Source organism: Aspergillus ruber, assembly GCF_000600275.1.
Source record: "Aspergillus ruber CBS 135680 unplaced genomic scaffold scaffold00012, whole genome shotgun sequence".
NCBI classification, from domain to species: Eukaryota; Fungi; Ascomycota; class Eurotiomycetes; order Eurotiales; family Aspergillaceae; genus Aspergillus; species Aspergillus ruber.
In genome coordinates, this window is record NW_024467308.1 from 99614 (window position 1) to 112127 (window position 12514).

The 12514-nt window shown below is 49.0% G+C and overlaps 6 protein-coding genes and 1 non-coding gene across 7 annotated transcripts; 5 read left to right on the forward strand and 2 right to left on the reverse strand.

Moving 5' to 3' along the window:
• Window positions 1-113: 113 nt before the first annotated feature.
• On the reverse strand, window positions 114-3330 carry EURHEDRAFT_412103 (putative succinyl-CoA synthetase subunit alpha). The gene is given in 10 exon segments (XM_040781815.1): window positions 114-485; window positions 547-839; window positions 895-926; window positions 978-1624; window positions 1674-1869; window positions 1918-2300; window positions 2349-2492; window positions 2543-2659; window positions 2750-2751; window positions 2765-3330. 10 exon segments carry the CDS (start codon window positions 2925-2927, stop codon window positions 402-404), a joined length of 2061 nt encoding a protein of 686 aa, XP_040638980.1. The 5' UTR covers window positions 2928-3330; the 3' UTR covers window positions 114-401.
• Window positions 204-298, forward strand: EURHEDRAFT_t76. Its single transcript has one exon. It is a non-coding gene; the product is annotated as a tRNA-Arg (tRNA).
• A 51-nt stretch (window positions 3331-3381) lies between the features above and the next one.
• EURHEDRAFT_515191 (uncharacterized protein) lies at window positions 3382-4098 on the forward strand (the record flags this gene model as incomplete). Its single annotated transcript, XM_040786348.1, has 3 exons — window positions 3382-3409; window positions 3464-3573; window positions 3604-4098. The coding sequence occupies 3 exons, from the start codon at window positions 3382-3384 to the stop codon at window positions 4096-4098; spliced, it is 633 nt and encodes a 210-aa protein (XP_040638981.1).
• A 420-nt stretch (window positions 4099-4518) lies between these two features.
• EURHEDRAFT_455681 (SUMO family protein SMT3) lies at window positions 4519-4890 on the reverse strand (the record flags this gene model as incomplete). The annotated part of the gene is made up of 2 exons (XM_040784291.1): window positions 4519-4590; window positions 4660-4890. 2 exons carry the CDS (start codon window positions 4888-4890, stop codon window positions 4519-4521), a joined length of 303 nt encoding a protein of 100 aa, XP_040638982.1.
• A 340-nt stretch (window positions 4891-5230) lies between these two features.
• EURHEDRAFT_412105 (DUF1903-domain-containing protein) lies at window positions 5231-5992 on the forward strand. Its single transcript, XM_040781816.1, has 4 exons — window positions 5231-5359; window positions 5414-5461; window positions 5515-5527; window positions 5578-5992. Exons 1-4 carry the CDS (start codon window positions 5357-5359, stop codon window positions 5751-5753), a joined length of 240 nt encoding a protein of 79 aa, XP_040638983.1. The 5' UTR covers window positions 5231-5356; the 3' UTR covers window positions 5754-5992.
• Window positions 5993-6156: 164 nt separating this feature from the next.
• Window positions 6157-9874, forward strand: EURHEDRAFT_530701 (nucleoporin Nup84/Nup107 family protein). Its single transcript, XM_040787157.1, has 6 exons — window positions 6157-6261; window positions 6329-6599; window positions 6670-8721; window positions 8771-9095; window positions 9145-9269; window positions 9319-9874. Exons 1-6 carry the CDS (start codon window positions 6199-6201, stop codon window positions 9663-9665), a joined length of 3183 nt encoding a protein of 1060 aa, XP_040638984.1. The 5' UTR covers window positions 6157-6198; the 3' UTR covers window positions 9666-9874.
• Window positions 9875-10730: 856 nt separating this feature from the next.
• Window positions 10731-11584, forward strand: EURHEDRAFT_530702 (putative urea hydro-lyase/cyanamide hydratase; the record flags this gene model as incomplete). The annotated part of the gene is made up of 3 exons (XM_040787158.1): window positions 10731-11103; window positions 11195-11320; window positions 11376-11584. The coding sequence occupies 3 exons, from the start codon at window positions 10731-10733 to the stop codon at window positions 11582-11584; spliced, it is 708 nt and encodes a 235-aa protein (XP_040638985.1).
• Window positions 11585-12514: the final 930 nt, after the last annotated feature.

A 12514-nucleotide genomic window follows, 5' to 3' on the forward strand; every position in this document is an offset into this window, starting at 1 on the left:
TTTTTTTTTTTTTTTGCCGTATAGACTATTCTCGAAGAGCATCGCATGATTAGACACAATTGTAATCATACATGCCTAGTAATAACATAATTAAGTGGAGTGGTAATTAAATGCATGTCTATAGGAATAGTACTCCGTGTAAAGCACGGAGTAGACAAGCTGGGTTAGTCTATAGTACACAACAACAAGCAAAACTCTCAGATGGCCGCTTAGCTCAATGGTAGAGTGTTGCTCTCCTATGATCACAGATTGTATGGGCTCCAAGCATTGGTTGCGGGTTCGAGTCCCGTGGTGGTCGGCCTTTTTTTGTTTTTTTTGACTGACAAATTTCTCATCTTTTTTCCTTGCTTGATTCAGCATTGAATTCAGCCAACGAATGAGGTCTTCTATGTATGTACGTACTATGCACTAGCTAGACTAATCACCTTCTTCGCCGCATCCTCGAAACTATCAAATGCATGGAGAGAAAGGCCACTTTCAGCGATCTATACCAGTCAGTAAGTACCACAACCCAACAACCAACATAAGATCAAAACTGGAGCATACCATCTTCTGCCCAACCTCCTCATTTGTCCCCCTCAACCTCACCACCACAGGCACCTTCAACCCCAAATCCCGAAACGCAAGTATAATTCCCTCAGCGATCATATCGCATCTTGTAAGCCCGCCGAAAATGTTCACAAAGATGGCTTTGACGCGCGGGTCTGAGGTGATTATCTGGAATGAAGCTTTGACGGTTTGCGAGGTTGCTTTGCCACCTGTGTCGAGGAAGTTGGCGCAGTGTCCTCCGTGGATTGTTAGGGCGTCGACAGTGTTCATGGCTAGGCCGGCGCCGTTGACTGGTATTGTTAGATCTGATGGATGTGGGGGGATGATAGAGGGAAGGGGAGGTACCTAGTGTGCCGATGCTCCCTTCGCCGTCGAGTCTGGTGATGGTTAGTTCACATCAATTGATACAGAAGACGGGAGGGACATACTTCACATAAACAATCCCATCCTTCTCAGCTACGACCTCCTCAGGAACCTCCTCCTCTTTATTCCGCAGTTTATGGACTTCTTCTTGCCGTCCGGCACTCCTATATGCAGCATCATCGAATCCAAACCGCGCATCATATATCTCCAATTTCCCATCCGCAGAAGGATGCACCTTAACCTCCAACGAAAATGCCTCCTTTTCACGGAAAATCTTCCACAACCCTTGCGTGAGGGCAACTAGTTGAGGATGCGCCGTTTCAGAGAGACCCAGCTTCAAAGCGATATCTCTGATGAGTGGGATTTTAGTGTTTCGTAGGTCTGTGGTTGTGTATGGAAAAGGGAATTTGCGGGAGTGTTCTGGGTTAAGGTCTGGTGTTGGGGAGGTGATGAAGCAGGGTGATAGGGCTGTTCTGTCGACGGTGAGGGAGAGGGAGAAATTGGATTTAGCTTCTGATTCGGAGGGTGGTGTCTCGCGGACTGTGAGGGCTTCCAGGTTTAGCATGTCGAGGGCTTGGAAGGGCTTTATGTAGAGGGAGCGGGTTTGGGTTTTCTGGGGATGTGATATACTGGGACTAGCATGGGGTGTGAGTGTCGTTCGTCTCATGATATGAATGCCTCGCTTTTGGTTTATGGCTGAGCTGGGTTTGGACTGTCTTCGTTAGTATACATAGTCTTGTTTCTTGGAGAGGGATACGTACGGCCGCCCTGCGTCCTAAAAGGGACCTCATCCCCTCGCCAAACTTCTCCGGGTGATTGACCATAGTCACACCAACACGCTCCAGAGCTTGGTATTTCGCTCTCGCATCAGGCTCGCCAGGAGCTGCCCAAGCACCGGCATGACCCATGATGCGTCCAGGAGGAGCTTCCAATCCACCGATGAGAGCCATTATCGGTCTGCATACGTCAGTACTGTCCTCAATCCGGTCAATAAACATCACATACTTAGGGCTCGCGCAACGCCGCTGATAATCCCGAATCCACTCCGCAGCATCCATCTCCGCCGTGCCACCAATCTCCCCAACAAGCATGATACCCTCTGTATCAGGATCATTCTCAAAGATCTCCAGGGCATCGACGAAATTCGTCCCTGCTAGCACATCACCGCCCATACTAATGCACAGGCTCTGTCCCAGGCCGGCACGCGTGGTAGACGCTACTGTTTCATAACTCAAAGTCCCTGATTTAGCAACAATGCCTACATTACCAGGCGCAAAGCAGGGCAACGGCTGGAACCCTATGCGGCATTTACCAATGGCCGAGATAATGCCGGGGCAGTTTGCACCGACCAGCCTGGTCTTGGATTGTGTCTGGAGCATGGCATGGATCTACAACATTAGTATACCAATTGCAGATCTATAGAGAAGATAGCCTACCCGCAATATATCATGAATAGGCACATGCTCAGCTACAGCCACGACGAGCGGAATCTCCGCTTCGATGGCTTCTTCGATTGCCTGCGCGGTTTGATTTCCGGGGACGTAGATGGCTGATGCATCTGGTTTAGCTTTTTGTTGGGCCTGTTTTCATTAACATGGTACTATCGCTTAGGTGGTAGACGAGTGCGTACTGCTCGGACTGACGGGAACACGGGTAATCCCAGATGTTCGCTTTCAACACCCGGTTTCACGCCTCCAACGATCTTAGTACCCCAGGCTAGGGATTCTTGGACGTTGGCTGTGGCCTTTACGATTTAGTACACATTATAGACTGCTGTTCAATTGCGTGGTCATGTACCTGTCTACCTGTACACTGTTGTCAGTACTATACACACAGTTCCCTGGACACAACATACCCGTAAACCCCTGAAACAAAACCCTCGTATGCGCCCCAATCTTTAAATTAGGAAGGGTACCCGCATAACTGGGCCTCCACGAAGACGTGGAGAAGCGACGGCTTGGCTTCAGTGTATGCCGCAGGGGCATCCGCGCGGGTAATGCGTGAAATCCAGCCATTATTTCTTCGCGAGTAATTCAATTCGACTCTCGAAACACATCAAGAATCTCGGATTAAGTTGTAGAAATACTGGCCGTCGGAGACCGACATCGGAACATCCGCGAACCTCTCCGCATTTCTTTTTCCGAGGCATAACACAAATGGATAGATGTATATAGGCGTTATGACAATCCCAGTTACCTACTGCTTATGTACATACATTGCTCATCGCGTGGATCGCCAAGAAGGAGCACCAAATATATCCCAATATCTAGAATTCAAAAATAGAAACAGCAACCAGAAAATCAATCACTCTGGACGTTCCAGAACGCCTCAACATGAATCGTCATTTAAAACAGACTCCAACTGCGGGCGGGGTTTTTCTCTCCACTGACGACATTAACTTGTACAGATTGTGCTACTATCATCTGAGGTACAGATATTGAATACATCGGAAATATTTGTATTGTTGAAATGGCTACTAAGTCTACGCCAGTTAAGGGTGAGTTAATGTATTATTCTATTTATCTTTATAATTATCTAATAATCCGAACAGACTCGGAGCTCCAATCCTCCCTCCGCCAACTCTCCCTCAACGATGAAGGCTCTATCAGAGACATCTCGCGCCCAACTCCATCCCGAACCCCAAAGCCAAAACTTTCTGATGTGAAAACCACAAAAAACAAGGCCGAAGAGGTCGCGGACTCTTGGGAAGACGAAGCCGACTCCGACGCGGACTCCGGTCCACCCACTCCCACAGCTCCTACAAGCTCCAGTACTCAGAAGCTAGATACCGGGCTGGATAACGACAACGAGAATTACAATGATCAAGAAGGACCCCGCGACCCCCCACCAACCCCGATCTCCCCACAGACATCCCAGCCCTCCCAGCAATCCTGGCCCGCGCCAAGCGGACGCGAAGCACCCATCATCCCCGCATATGGAAACCCGTCTGGCGCATCGTCACGATCTGCAGGTCCAGCGCGTCGACCTGAGAAACAGACTGCTGTAGCGGGGAGGATGATTGCCGGGGCTCTGGGGATTCGGGCGCCGAAGAGGACGGAGGAGCAGAAGGCTTATGATCGGTCTGTGAAAGAGCAGGAGATTAGGAGGAGGAATCGGGAGAGGGAGGAGGCCGCTAAGGCGAGGGAGGAGGAGGAGAGGGCTAAGGCTGCGGTTTGGGATGGTTGATCATTTGCTATGGTTATTGTATATGTATAAAGATTGTACAGAGTACTCTGTAGATGATTATGCAGTGTATTTTGATTGCGCTTGGGGATCTTTAAGCTTCTGCCTTGATGGTGTCTCTATGCGTTGGATTCTCATAATAGCTAGTGTGTTAACACGTTACTGCATATTATCCTGCTACCAGCAGCATGGAAGTCTAACAATTAGAAACAGGCGAACGTAGATAAACCAGAGCACAGCAAACCGAACCAGCCATAACTCGTGAGCATCTAATTCTTCTTAAATAGAATGCGTTTTAGCTAAAACAAGAACAAAAGCGAAACCCCCAATTCAAGCAAAGCTTGACTGGACCACAAACACCGTTACGCCAAATGCGGGGTGGACGAAGAAAAGAAAAGAGATCATTGGCATGAATTTATATATTCAAACATCAACCTGAGCTCCGCCGATCTGCTCCTGATGCACCTCTAGGGTGTCGCCGTCCGCCATCTCCAGCTGTAACCATTTGTTAGTCACTGAAAATCACAAAGCTTCGACACAAGGGATTGTATGGTGGGAACGTACGGTGTCCGGCGTGTCTTCGGGGCGCACACGGGTACCATCGAACAAGAACCGAACAGTCGACATCTGCTTCCCTTGCCTTTCACAGAAGGCATCCATGAGCTTCTTCAGTTGCGTGGACCTCTTGATCTTGAAGAACACTTCGTTGTTGTTATCGGTAACCTTGATGTTTAAATGCTCAACGGTGGGAGGCTCGCTAGCAGGGGTCGGGTTAAAGTCGCCTTCGGCAGCCATATTTGCGGACGGGTGAAGGGTGTGCTTGTGGTATCTGTTTGCGTTGAAGAGTTAGTTCTTGGGGTCGCACAAGGTCTGTCGCATAGTTTCGCAAAGGGCGATAAGAGTAAGGGAAACGGTGGTATTGGTACTTACGCGTTTTTGTCAGCTAAGGTGACAGACGGAGAGGAGGTACGAGGAGATGTGTAAGTGTAAGGAGAGAAGCGCCTAAGATAGCAAAGAAGACGTTGAAGGCAAACGGACCCCACCAAATGAAGAGAGGGCGGAGAATTGTTTTTGCGGGGGTCGGCATATCATAGTCAAGAGACAGTATGGACGGAGCATTCATTCAGCAACATCAGTGGTACTGTGCTTTATTCTCCTTGGACCATTTCAGTGTGTCTAAGTGTATTATTTACTGCTTTGTCTCAATCCCGCCATTTCCATTGAAAACTCCCTATATCGATTCACCTCGACATATTGCGTCATGGTAAGGATTGGATATCAAGTAGCTACGGACAGCATCAAGAGCTAACAGCTCTAGGGACTCAAAGAAGATCTGAACTACGATCCTCCATGCCATCCTCGAGCAGTATGTCATGTCATTGCCCCTCGCAAGTAACAGATATGCTGACAATTGACCAGTGCGCCATCCAAGGTACACCAGCATACACCCAGCATTCCGGACAAACGACACTGACCCTACAGCCTGCCTGACCAAGAACTCGTACCGCGAAGACAAGTGCCAAACGCAAATCGACGCCTTATACGAATGCTGTAACGCCTTCTATCAGAAGGAAGGCGACGAGGGCAAGACCGTGAGCTGTCCGAAAGCCAACCTGCTGCGATTGAAGATGAAGCAACGGGCAGAGGCACGAGGTTGACCTCTCGCCTATGCGAGACGACACCGTAACAATACTGTACATACTACGAAAGATCCTGTGGATAAATAGATGTAACAATTCCCTTGCAGTCCAACCCCCGTGTTGAAAGTAAAGGGTTAGGCTAGTTGTGAGAACTGCTAGATTGCTATAAGACAATCGGAGCACGCAAAGAGGCCTTATAGACCTGAAAGAAGATTGAACTCTTCGTCCCGAGACTCTATTGATTGCCTATGGTTATAAGACATTTGTGGAAGAAGAAAGAGAAAAAAAGGGAAAAATTTGCGGCGAAGACTTTTATGTTCCTTCCAATTGGCGCTAGTCTACATTTGGCTTAGCGGCTCAACCGGACCGACCGCCCTGACGCGCTCCGTTCGCCGGGAAAGGATTATTTGGATTTCTGTCACAACAACCAGGCCGGAGATCAAGGCAGTTGTTCGCTGCTCTCATGGCTCCTTTTGCTGCGACCAGAGGCACTGGCGGCTCGTCCGCTGGCTTTGCGCCCATTAATGTTAGTTTTTGTTGGTGCTGTGATAAATGGCGGTAGCTGACGTTTTGTTTCATTTTGCTTTATCTAGGCGAACCGGGAACCCAATGCCAATGACGCTGAGATCATCGAAATCGACGATGACAGTGACGAAGAAGAGCCCATGAACGAAGACGAAGATGGCGAAGAGGAAGTGACTGACGAGGACGAAATGGACGAGGATGAGGAGGTGCCATACAGTGACGAAATCGAGGGAGAAGAAGAAGAGGAGGATGAAGAGGAGGACCACTTCGCAGGGCAAGCGAATGGGATAAAGTCAAGGGTGAATGGCTATGCGAAGGCTGCTGCTGAGGATTCTCGAGGTTCGTTGTGCTGTATTCGTAATTTGAATGGGAAAAAGAAGGAAGCTGATTTGGTTGGCTTTAACTGTAGCAGGTGAAACGACTACCCCCGAACTCTTCACCTCTGCCGGTGCTCAGCAAGCACTACACCCTCTTCGTCGCACGGCCGATCGCGTAACGCGCCAAATAGAGGCATTTGCGGAGAAGCTGGATCGATTCAAGCAAAAGGGCAACAGGTCCGATGATTTTGGACGTTTTCAGGCCGCTTACCAACTTGTGAAGAGCTACCAGACGTTTACGCAGGATACTATTCAAGACATCTCCAAGCAATCTACGTTGAAGCGCGCCAAGATGGGATGGTCCGCTAGTCGAAACGAGACCGCAGCGCAGGATCCAAAGACCGAAGAGGAACTCCAACGACTACAATTGGAAGCGAACACCTGGCAGCTCCTTCTTAACCTCATCAGTATCGATAATCCCGCCGGTCATGAGACGGACAAGGAAGCGCAGGAGACGGCATTTCAGAAGCTACACCGATACTCGTCCGATCGCGAAGTCTGGGAGCAATTCCTCACCGCGGATCCTTATGCCCGTGAATGCGTGATTGTCATGAAATGGCTCGAACATACTGCCAAGACTCAGACTCAAGATATCGATTCGTTGATTGCCGACTTAGAGAAGCAGGCGGAGCGCGGACAGGGCCTGTGGGCGCATGGTTGGCTTTACACCAAGGAGGCTATCAAGGGACAGAAACGACTTCGGGCCTGGCCTCAACCTCTCGAGCCCAACGATCCGGGTATCACAATTTCGCTGCTGCGTTCGGACAAGTCGGGGGCATTGATCACGCAGTTGGACCCTGATGCGATTACGCGACAAAAGCACCTCCTCCAGAAGCAGGATCAATTTCACGAACGAGCTACTTGGATGACTTGCTGGAAGATGGTGAGGCAGGGTGAAAGCTGGACGAAAATCAGGGAATGGGCACAAGAGCGCTTGGAGCATTGGCGGGCGGTCAGTCTGTGTGGTTCCAGTGTCGATAAGGATTCGCATATTGGAAAGACTCCTGTGGACGACGGCACTACCCGCATGATGAACTTCCGGTCCCACGGTCCTTGGCAAGCTGCCTGCTCAGCCCTTGCGCACAACTCGACCTCGGAGGATTTCGAGCGTGCGGTGTACGCGTTGCTTTGTGGCGAGACGGAGGCGGCCTTCACGGTCTGCCAGAACTATGACGACTACCTATATGTCCACTTCAACAGCGTCGTGCTCGGTCGTTACCAAGGATTCTGTAAACAGTTTCAGAGAAAGCTTGCTTTCTCGCCCACCACACCGGCTACCTTTGTGCCCGAGCCCGCTAGTTACAACGACACCAGCAAATTCTTGCAAGCTGCCAAGGGTAACGAACGGATTGGTGCCGAAGCACGGAACCCGTACCGTACTATTCAGGCAGTGATTCTGAGCCGTGGATATGACAGCTTCTTCCAGCGATTAGCTTCGGCAGTCTCGCATGTGGCGAATAGCAAATTTGATGGCTCCAGCTATGTGCCTGAGCTGTCGTCTGTGCCAGTTGATGAGTCCCTGTTTATCGCCGCGCAGGATGAGGACTCCTTGAGAATCGCAACACACCTTTATCTCGTTGCGGACTCGATTGGCTATGTTCGCTCCGACACGCAATTCTTCGAAAATGTGTCCGTGAACGTGACTGGATACATCTTGAGCCTGGAAGAAAGAGACCTGTTTGATGTCATCCCTCTATATGCATCGCTTCTTCCTCAACACCTGGCGCACTCCGCACTCGGCCAGATTCTGCTTCAAATTGTGGATCCGCGGGAGAGGAAGCAGCAAGTGCGACTGATGGAGAAGCATGAGATCGATATCGAAGCTGTTTTCGAGGACCAATGGGCGTGGATTAGTAGCAGTGTCGAGGCAGTTGAACACTCGACGACCGTCAAACGGTACCCCAAGGTCCTGCGGAGGTCTGACGGGTCACCGTACCTGGCGCCTGTGCGGAAGGATCTTATTGGAACATCTATTACGGAACTTGATGATTACATGATTCGCAGTCTCGAGTGGCTTCGATACATTGATGGCCAGTGGGGTAAAATTTGTCTGCTGGGTGCTCAGTTGTACCGGAGGTTTTTCAGTAAGTTTCTTTCAGTCTCGAAAGTGGGTTATCTGCTAACATTAATTAGTCTCCGGTAAACTTGCTGCTGCTCGAGAGCTGAGTCGACGCATGAACCTGTCACATCTCTCACAAGAATCGTTTGGATTCGACGTCGCTGAGTTTCCTATGGAAATGGAGGATGGTTTGGACGCGCCTACACCGGAGCCTATGAGTCCGAGTAAGATCAGACTCCCTGGCTCTGCGCATAAGCGGAGTCGGTCGAATGGCGTCACGAATGGTGCGCAGCAAAGCATCTTGTACCAGCAGTCGCAGACAATGCGTGATCTGGAAGCTCTGATTCTCGCATTTGATGCATTGGAGAACTTTGCCACGTTATGGGAGAAGCTTGACAAGTATGTTTATTCCTTTCTTTACAGGCTTACAGTGTACTAATGTGACTAGGGACCGCCGTCGACGGGACACTGGTACGACCAAGAATCTTCGGGTGGAACTGCAGGAAGCGCTGGACGAAATCGGTTTGAACGTGGATGCCATTCTTGACGAGTGGTTAATTCCTGCTGATAACGGTATGCACCAAGCTCTGATAATCCAAAAACACACGCTAACAAAACGCAGAACCAAACATGCCCGAACTCGAAGAAATCCGCCAAACCTACATCCCCGAACTATTTCTCGATTACCACAACGCCCTGTACTACGCCGCGCACGTCCTCACTGGAGAAATCTTAGTCCAATGCATGAATCTGGGGATGCAAGTATCCGAGAACGAGCACCTGACGCGCAGCTTCATCGGCGCTAAGCGCATGCGGGAGCTAGTCGACGCGTTGGCCATATCAAGCAAGGCGATGGTGAATACGCATTCGGAGCCGGGGAAGAGGTTGCTTGGAGGTGAGATGCTGGGCATCTGGAATGTGCAGGCTGAGTCGGAGGAGGAGGATGAGATTCGGATGGCGAGGTCATGATATTTGCTTCGGCTGGTTTATTTAGCTAGGGTTGACTTGATCTCGGTGTCGGATGTATATTAGTACTATTATCTTCGTGGGATTTTGCTCATTGGTTTGATAATGGATTGTTGGTCGTGGATTTGTATTTGTATTAGGGCAATCGTCAAGAGTTGTCGTTCCTTTTCCCTTTGATGTCATACACTCGTAATCGGCAAAAATGTGCTCCCTCACCATAATCCACTGCATCAATTACTATATACTGCACCACTAAACTAACAATCACAATGGCCGACTCACCCGCGCTACCACGACTCAACGCTCTATGGCAGCAGCTAGTCCTCCAGAAGGAAACCAACATCACAGATAACAATATCACAGGACTCGAAAATTCGCATGGGCCACCAACCTGTTGTCGAGAAAGAGGATAGAATACTATATGGAGAGCTCTCCGTGTTGCTTTCTGCTATACGAAATAGAGCAAACCAGGTTGTTATTAATGATATGGACGATGAAGGAGTAGTGGCATTCCTCAGTGAAAGAAAGCCATATGAGTTGCTATTCCATTACAAGCTTTGTTTTTCTGATGAGAACTTCCCGGTTCTCCTAATCTATTTCATTAGTAAACATCATAAACGACTTTTCTAAGCACATATGGATGGGGGAAGTTCTGCATATAAGGCAATCGAAGCTATATAGCTTCAAGGATAGGAAGACTGACCCGCTTGATTTGTTTGCGCGATATCATTTGAGTCATTCGAATATAGAAGGTGAACTATACGACCTACGTGGAGGCATAAAGCTGAATGACTAAAGGATGGTGGAGGACTTTCCCTGAGCCGGAGATTTAGCGAATCTAGGGCTCGGTCTCACCCTAAAACAAGTACTCTTTCGTGCAGACTGGTCGACATGGGAAAAGTTCTGCTAATACTGTATTTGAAGCAATTAAACATACAATCACATGTAGCTATTCCAACGAAACAGTCCATCACAGTCCATCACCATGATGTCATCCCAACATAGTCCCTGTATAAAAGCAGAGTACATACTCTATACAACAGTCACCGAAATACACTCCTCCACAAAATGGCCAACCCCATAACAACCTACGGCCTAACTCCCGTCCCCGCCTCCCCCTCCACCCTCCTAACCACCTCCCCAAGCCCAACCCAGCACCCAACCGCCCTCCCCATAACCGCCCTCCCAATCCCCTTAACCCCACTAGCAACCCGCATAAACACCTATGCCCTGTCCAACCTCACCCCACAAACCTACAATCACTCCCGACGGGTATATCACTATGGCATCGCGATAAAGTTCCACCGGTTTCCGGAGTGGGAGTTCTCAGACGAGACGTATTTCTGCGCGTGTATGTTACATGATATTGGGGCAACGGAGAGGAATTTGACTTCCACGAGATTGAGCTTCGAGTTTGCGGGGGGGGATTTTGGCGTTGAAGGTTTTGCAGAGTGTTAATTCGAGGACGGAGTTGGATGGCGGTGGTGTAGATATGGATGGGGACGTTGATGCGGAGGAGACTGTGGATAAAGGACGGGAAATCGCACCGCAAGCTCAAGCGGAGAGCATTGTGGAGGCAATTATGAGACATCAGGATCTGTGCGAGAAGGGGAAGATCTCGGCGTTAGGGCAGTTGCTCCAGCTGGCTACTATCCTGGGTACACCTATCCTCCATGCAACTTCCAACGAATTAAGGCTGACTAGACGCTGAAGATAACACCGGCGCCCATGAATCCCTCATTAACCCCTCCACCATCGGAGATATTACAAAACATTTCCCCCGGATGAAATGGAGTTCGTGCTTCGCTGCTACTATTCAACGGGAGATTAGCCTTAAGCCTTGGGCGCATAGTACGGTTTTGGGGGAGGAGGAGTTTCCGAGGAAAATATTGGGGAGTACGCTTATGGTGTCGTATGAGTAGTTAAGATGATCTGGATAGACTGATAGTATTAATTTGATCGTTCAATGAGTAATAAATTCACGCGACTGGTCTGTAGACATGCAGAGCGAATCAATTTACTGCATACAGGATACAATCCATACAGCTACATGACTGGAACGGCAAAAGTGAGCTTCAAAAGATTCTTGAATATAGAGACGTAGAGTAGTGGTAGTATTACCCCGTAATTAGTAGAGAAATCGACCCTCCAGAGGGTGGGTGGGATCGTGCCCTAACTTTGCGTTATCTGATCATACCAATGCCATTGATAAAAGAGGAAAAGAGTCATATTTAAATAACCAAGATAACATAACGTGACCCACAAGCGAATGTCACACACGGGCGAATGTCACACGAAATTGCTCCGACGCGACTTCTGACTTCTATCACAAATATCACCACAACCAAATATGCGTCAGAAAAATGATGAAAGCCAAGTAATATTGGCCCTTCAAGCTATACAAAATGACAAAAAACTGAGCGCTCGAGCAGCTGGAAAGATCTATCACGTGGATCATGAGAAGCTTAGTCGCCGCCGGCGTGGCATGCAATCACGATGCAATATATCAGCCAATTCACAAAGACTCACTGATTTAGAGGAATCAACGATTGTTGAACACATACTTGATCTAGATTCCAAAGGGTTTCCTCCTCGGTTGTCTGGTGTGGAAGATATGGCCAACCGATTACTTGCAACACGCAACATGGGATGTGTTGGTGTAAACTGGGCCAGCACCTTTGTTAAACGGCACCCAGAGCTCACAACTCGTTTTAGTCGGAAATATGACTATCAGAGAGCTTTATGTGAAGATCCAGAGGCTATCCATCGTTGGTTCATGCTTGTTCAAAACATAATCGCGAAGTACGGCATCCAGGAAGCAGATATCTATAACTTTGATGAAACTGGGTTTC

Excerpts from the sequence above, each read along its gene's own strand:
- EURHEDRAFT_530701 (XM_040787157.1), top strand. The coding sequence starts at position 6,199 with ATGGCTCCTTTTGCTGCGACCAGAGGCACTGGCGGCTCGTCCGCTGGC. Across the intron at positions 6,262-6,328 it reads CTGGCTTTGCGCCCATTAAT|GCGAACCGGGAACCCAATGC; the intron begins GTTAGTTTTTGT and ends TGCTTTATCTAG. Across the intron at positions 8,722-8,770 it reads GTTGTACCGGAGGTTTTTCA|TCTCCGGTAAACTTGCTGCT; the intron begins GTAAGTTTCTTT and ends AACATTAATTAG.
- EURHEDRAFT_412103 (XM_040781815.1), bottom strand. The coding sequence starts at position 2,927 with ATGGCTGGATTTCACGCATTACCCGCGCGGATGCCCCTGCGGCATACA. Across the intron at positions 1,625-1,673 it reads TTTTAGGACGCAGGGCGGCC|TCCAAACCCAGCTCAGCCAT; the intron begins GTACGTATCCCT and ends TAACGAAGACAG. Across the intron at positions 927-977 it reads GATGGGATTGTTTATGTGAA|ACTCGACGGCGAAGGGAGCA; the intron begins GTATGTCCCTCC and ends AACCATCACCAG.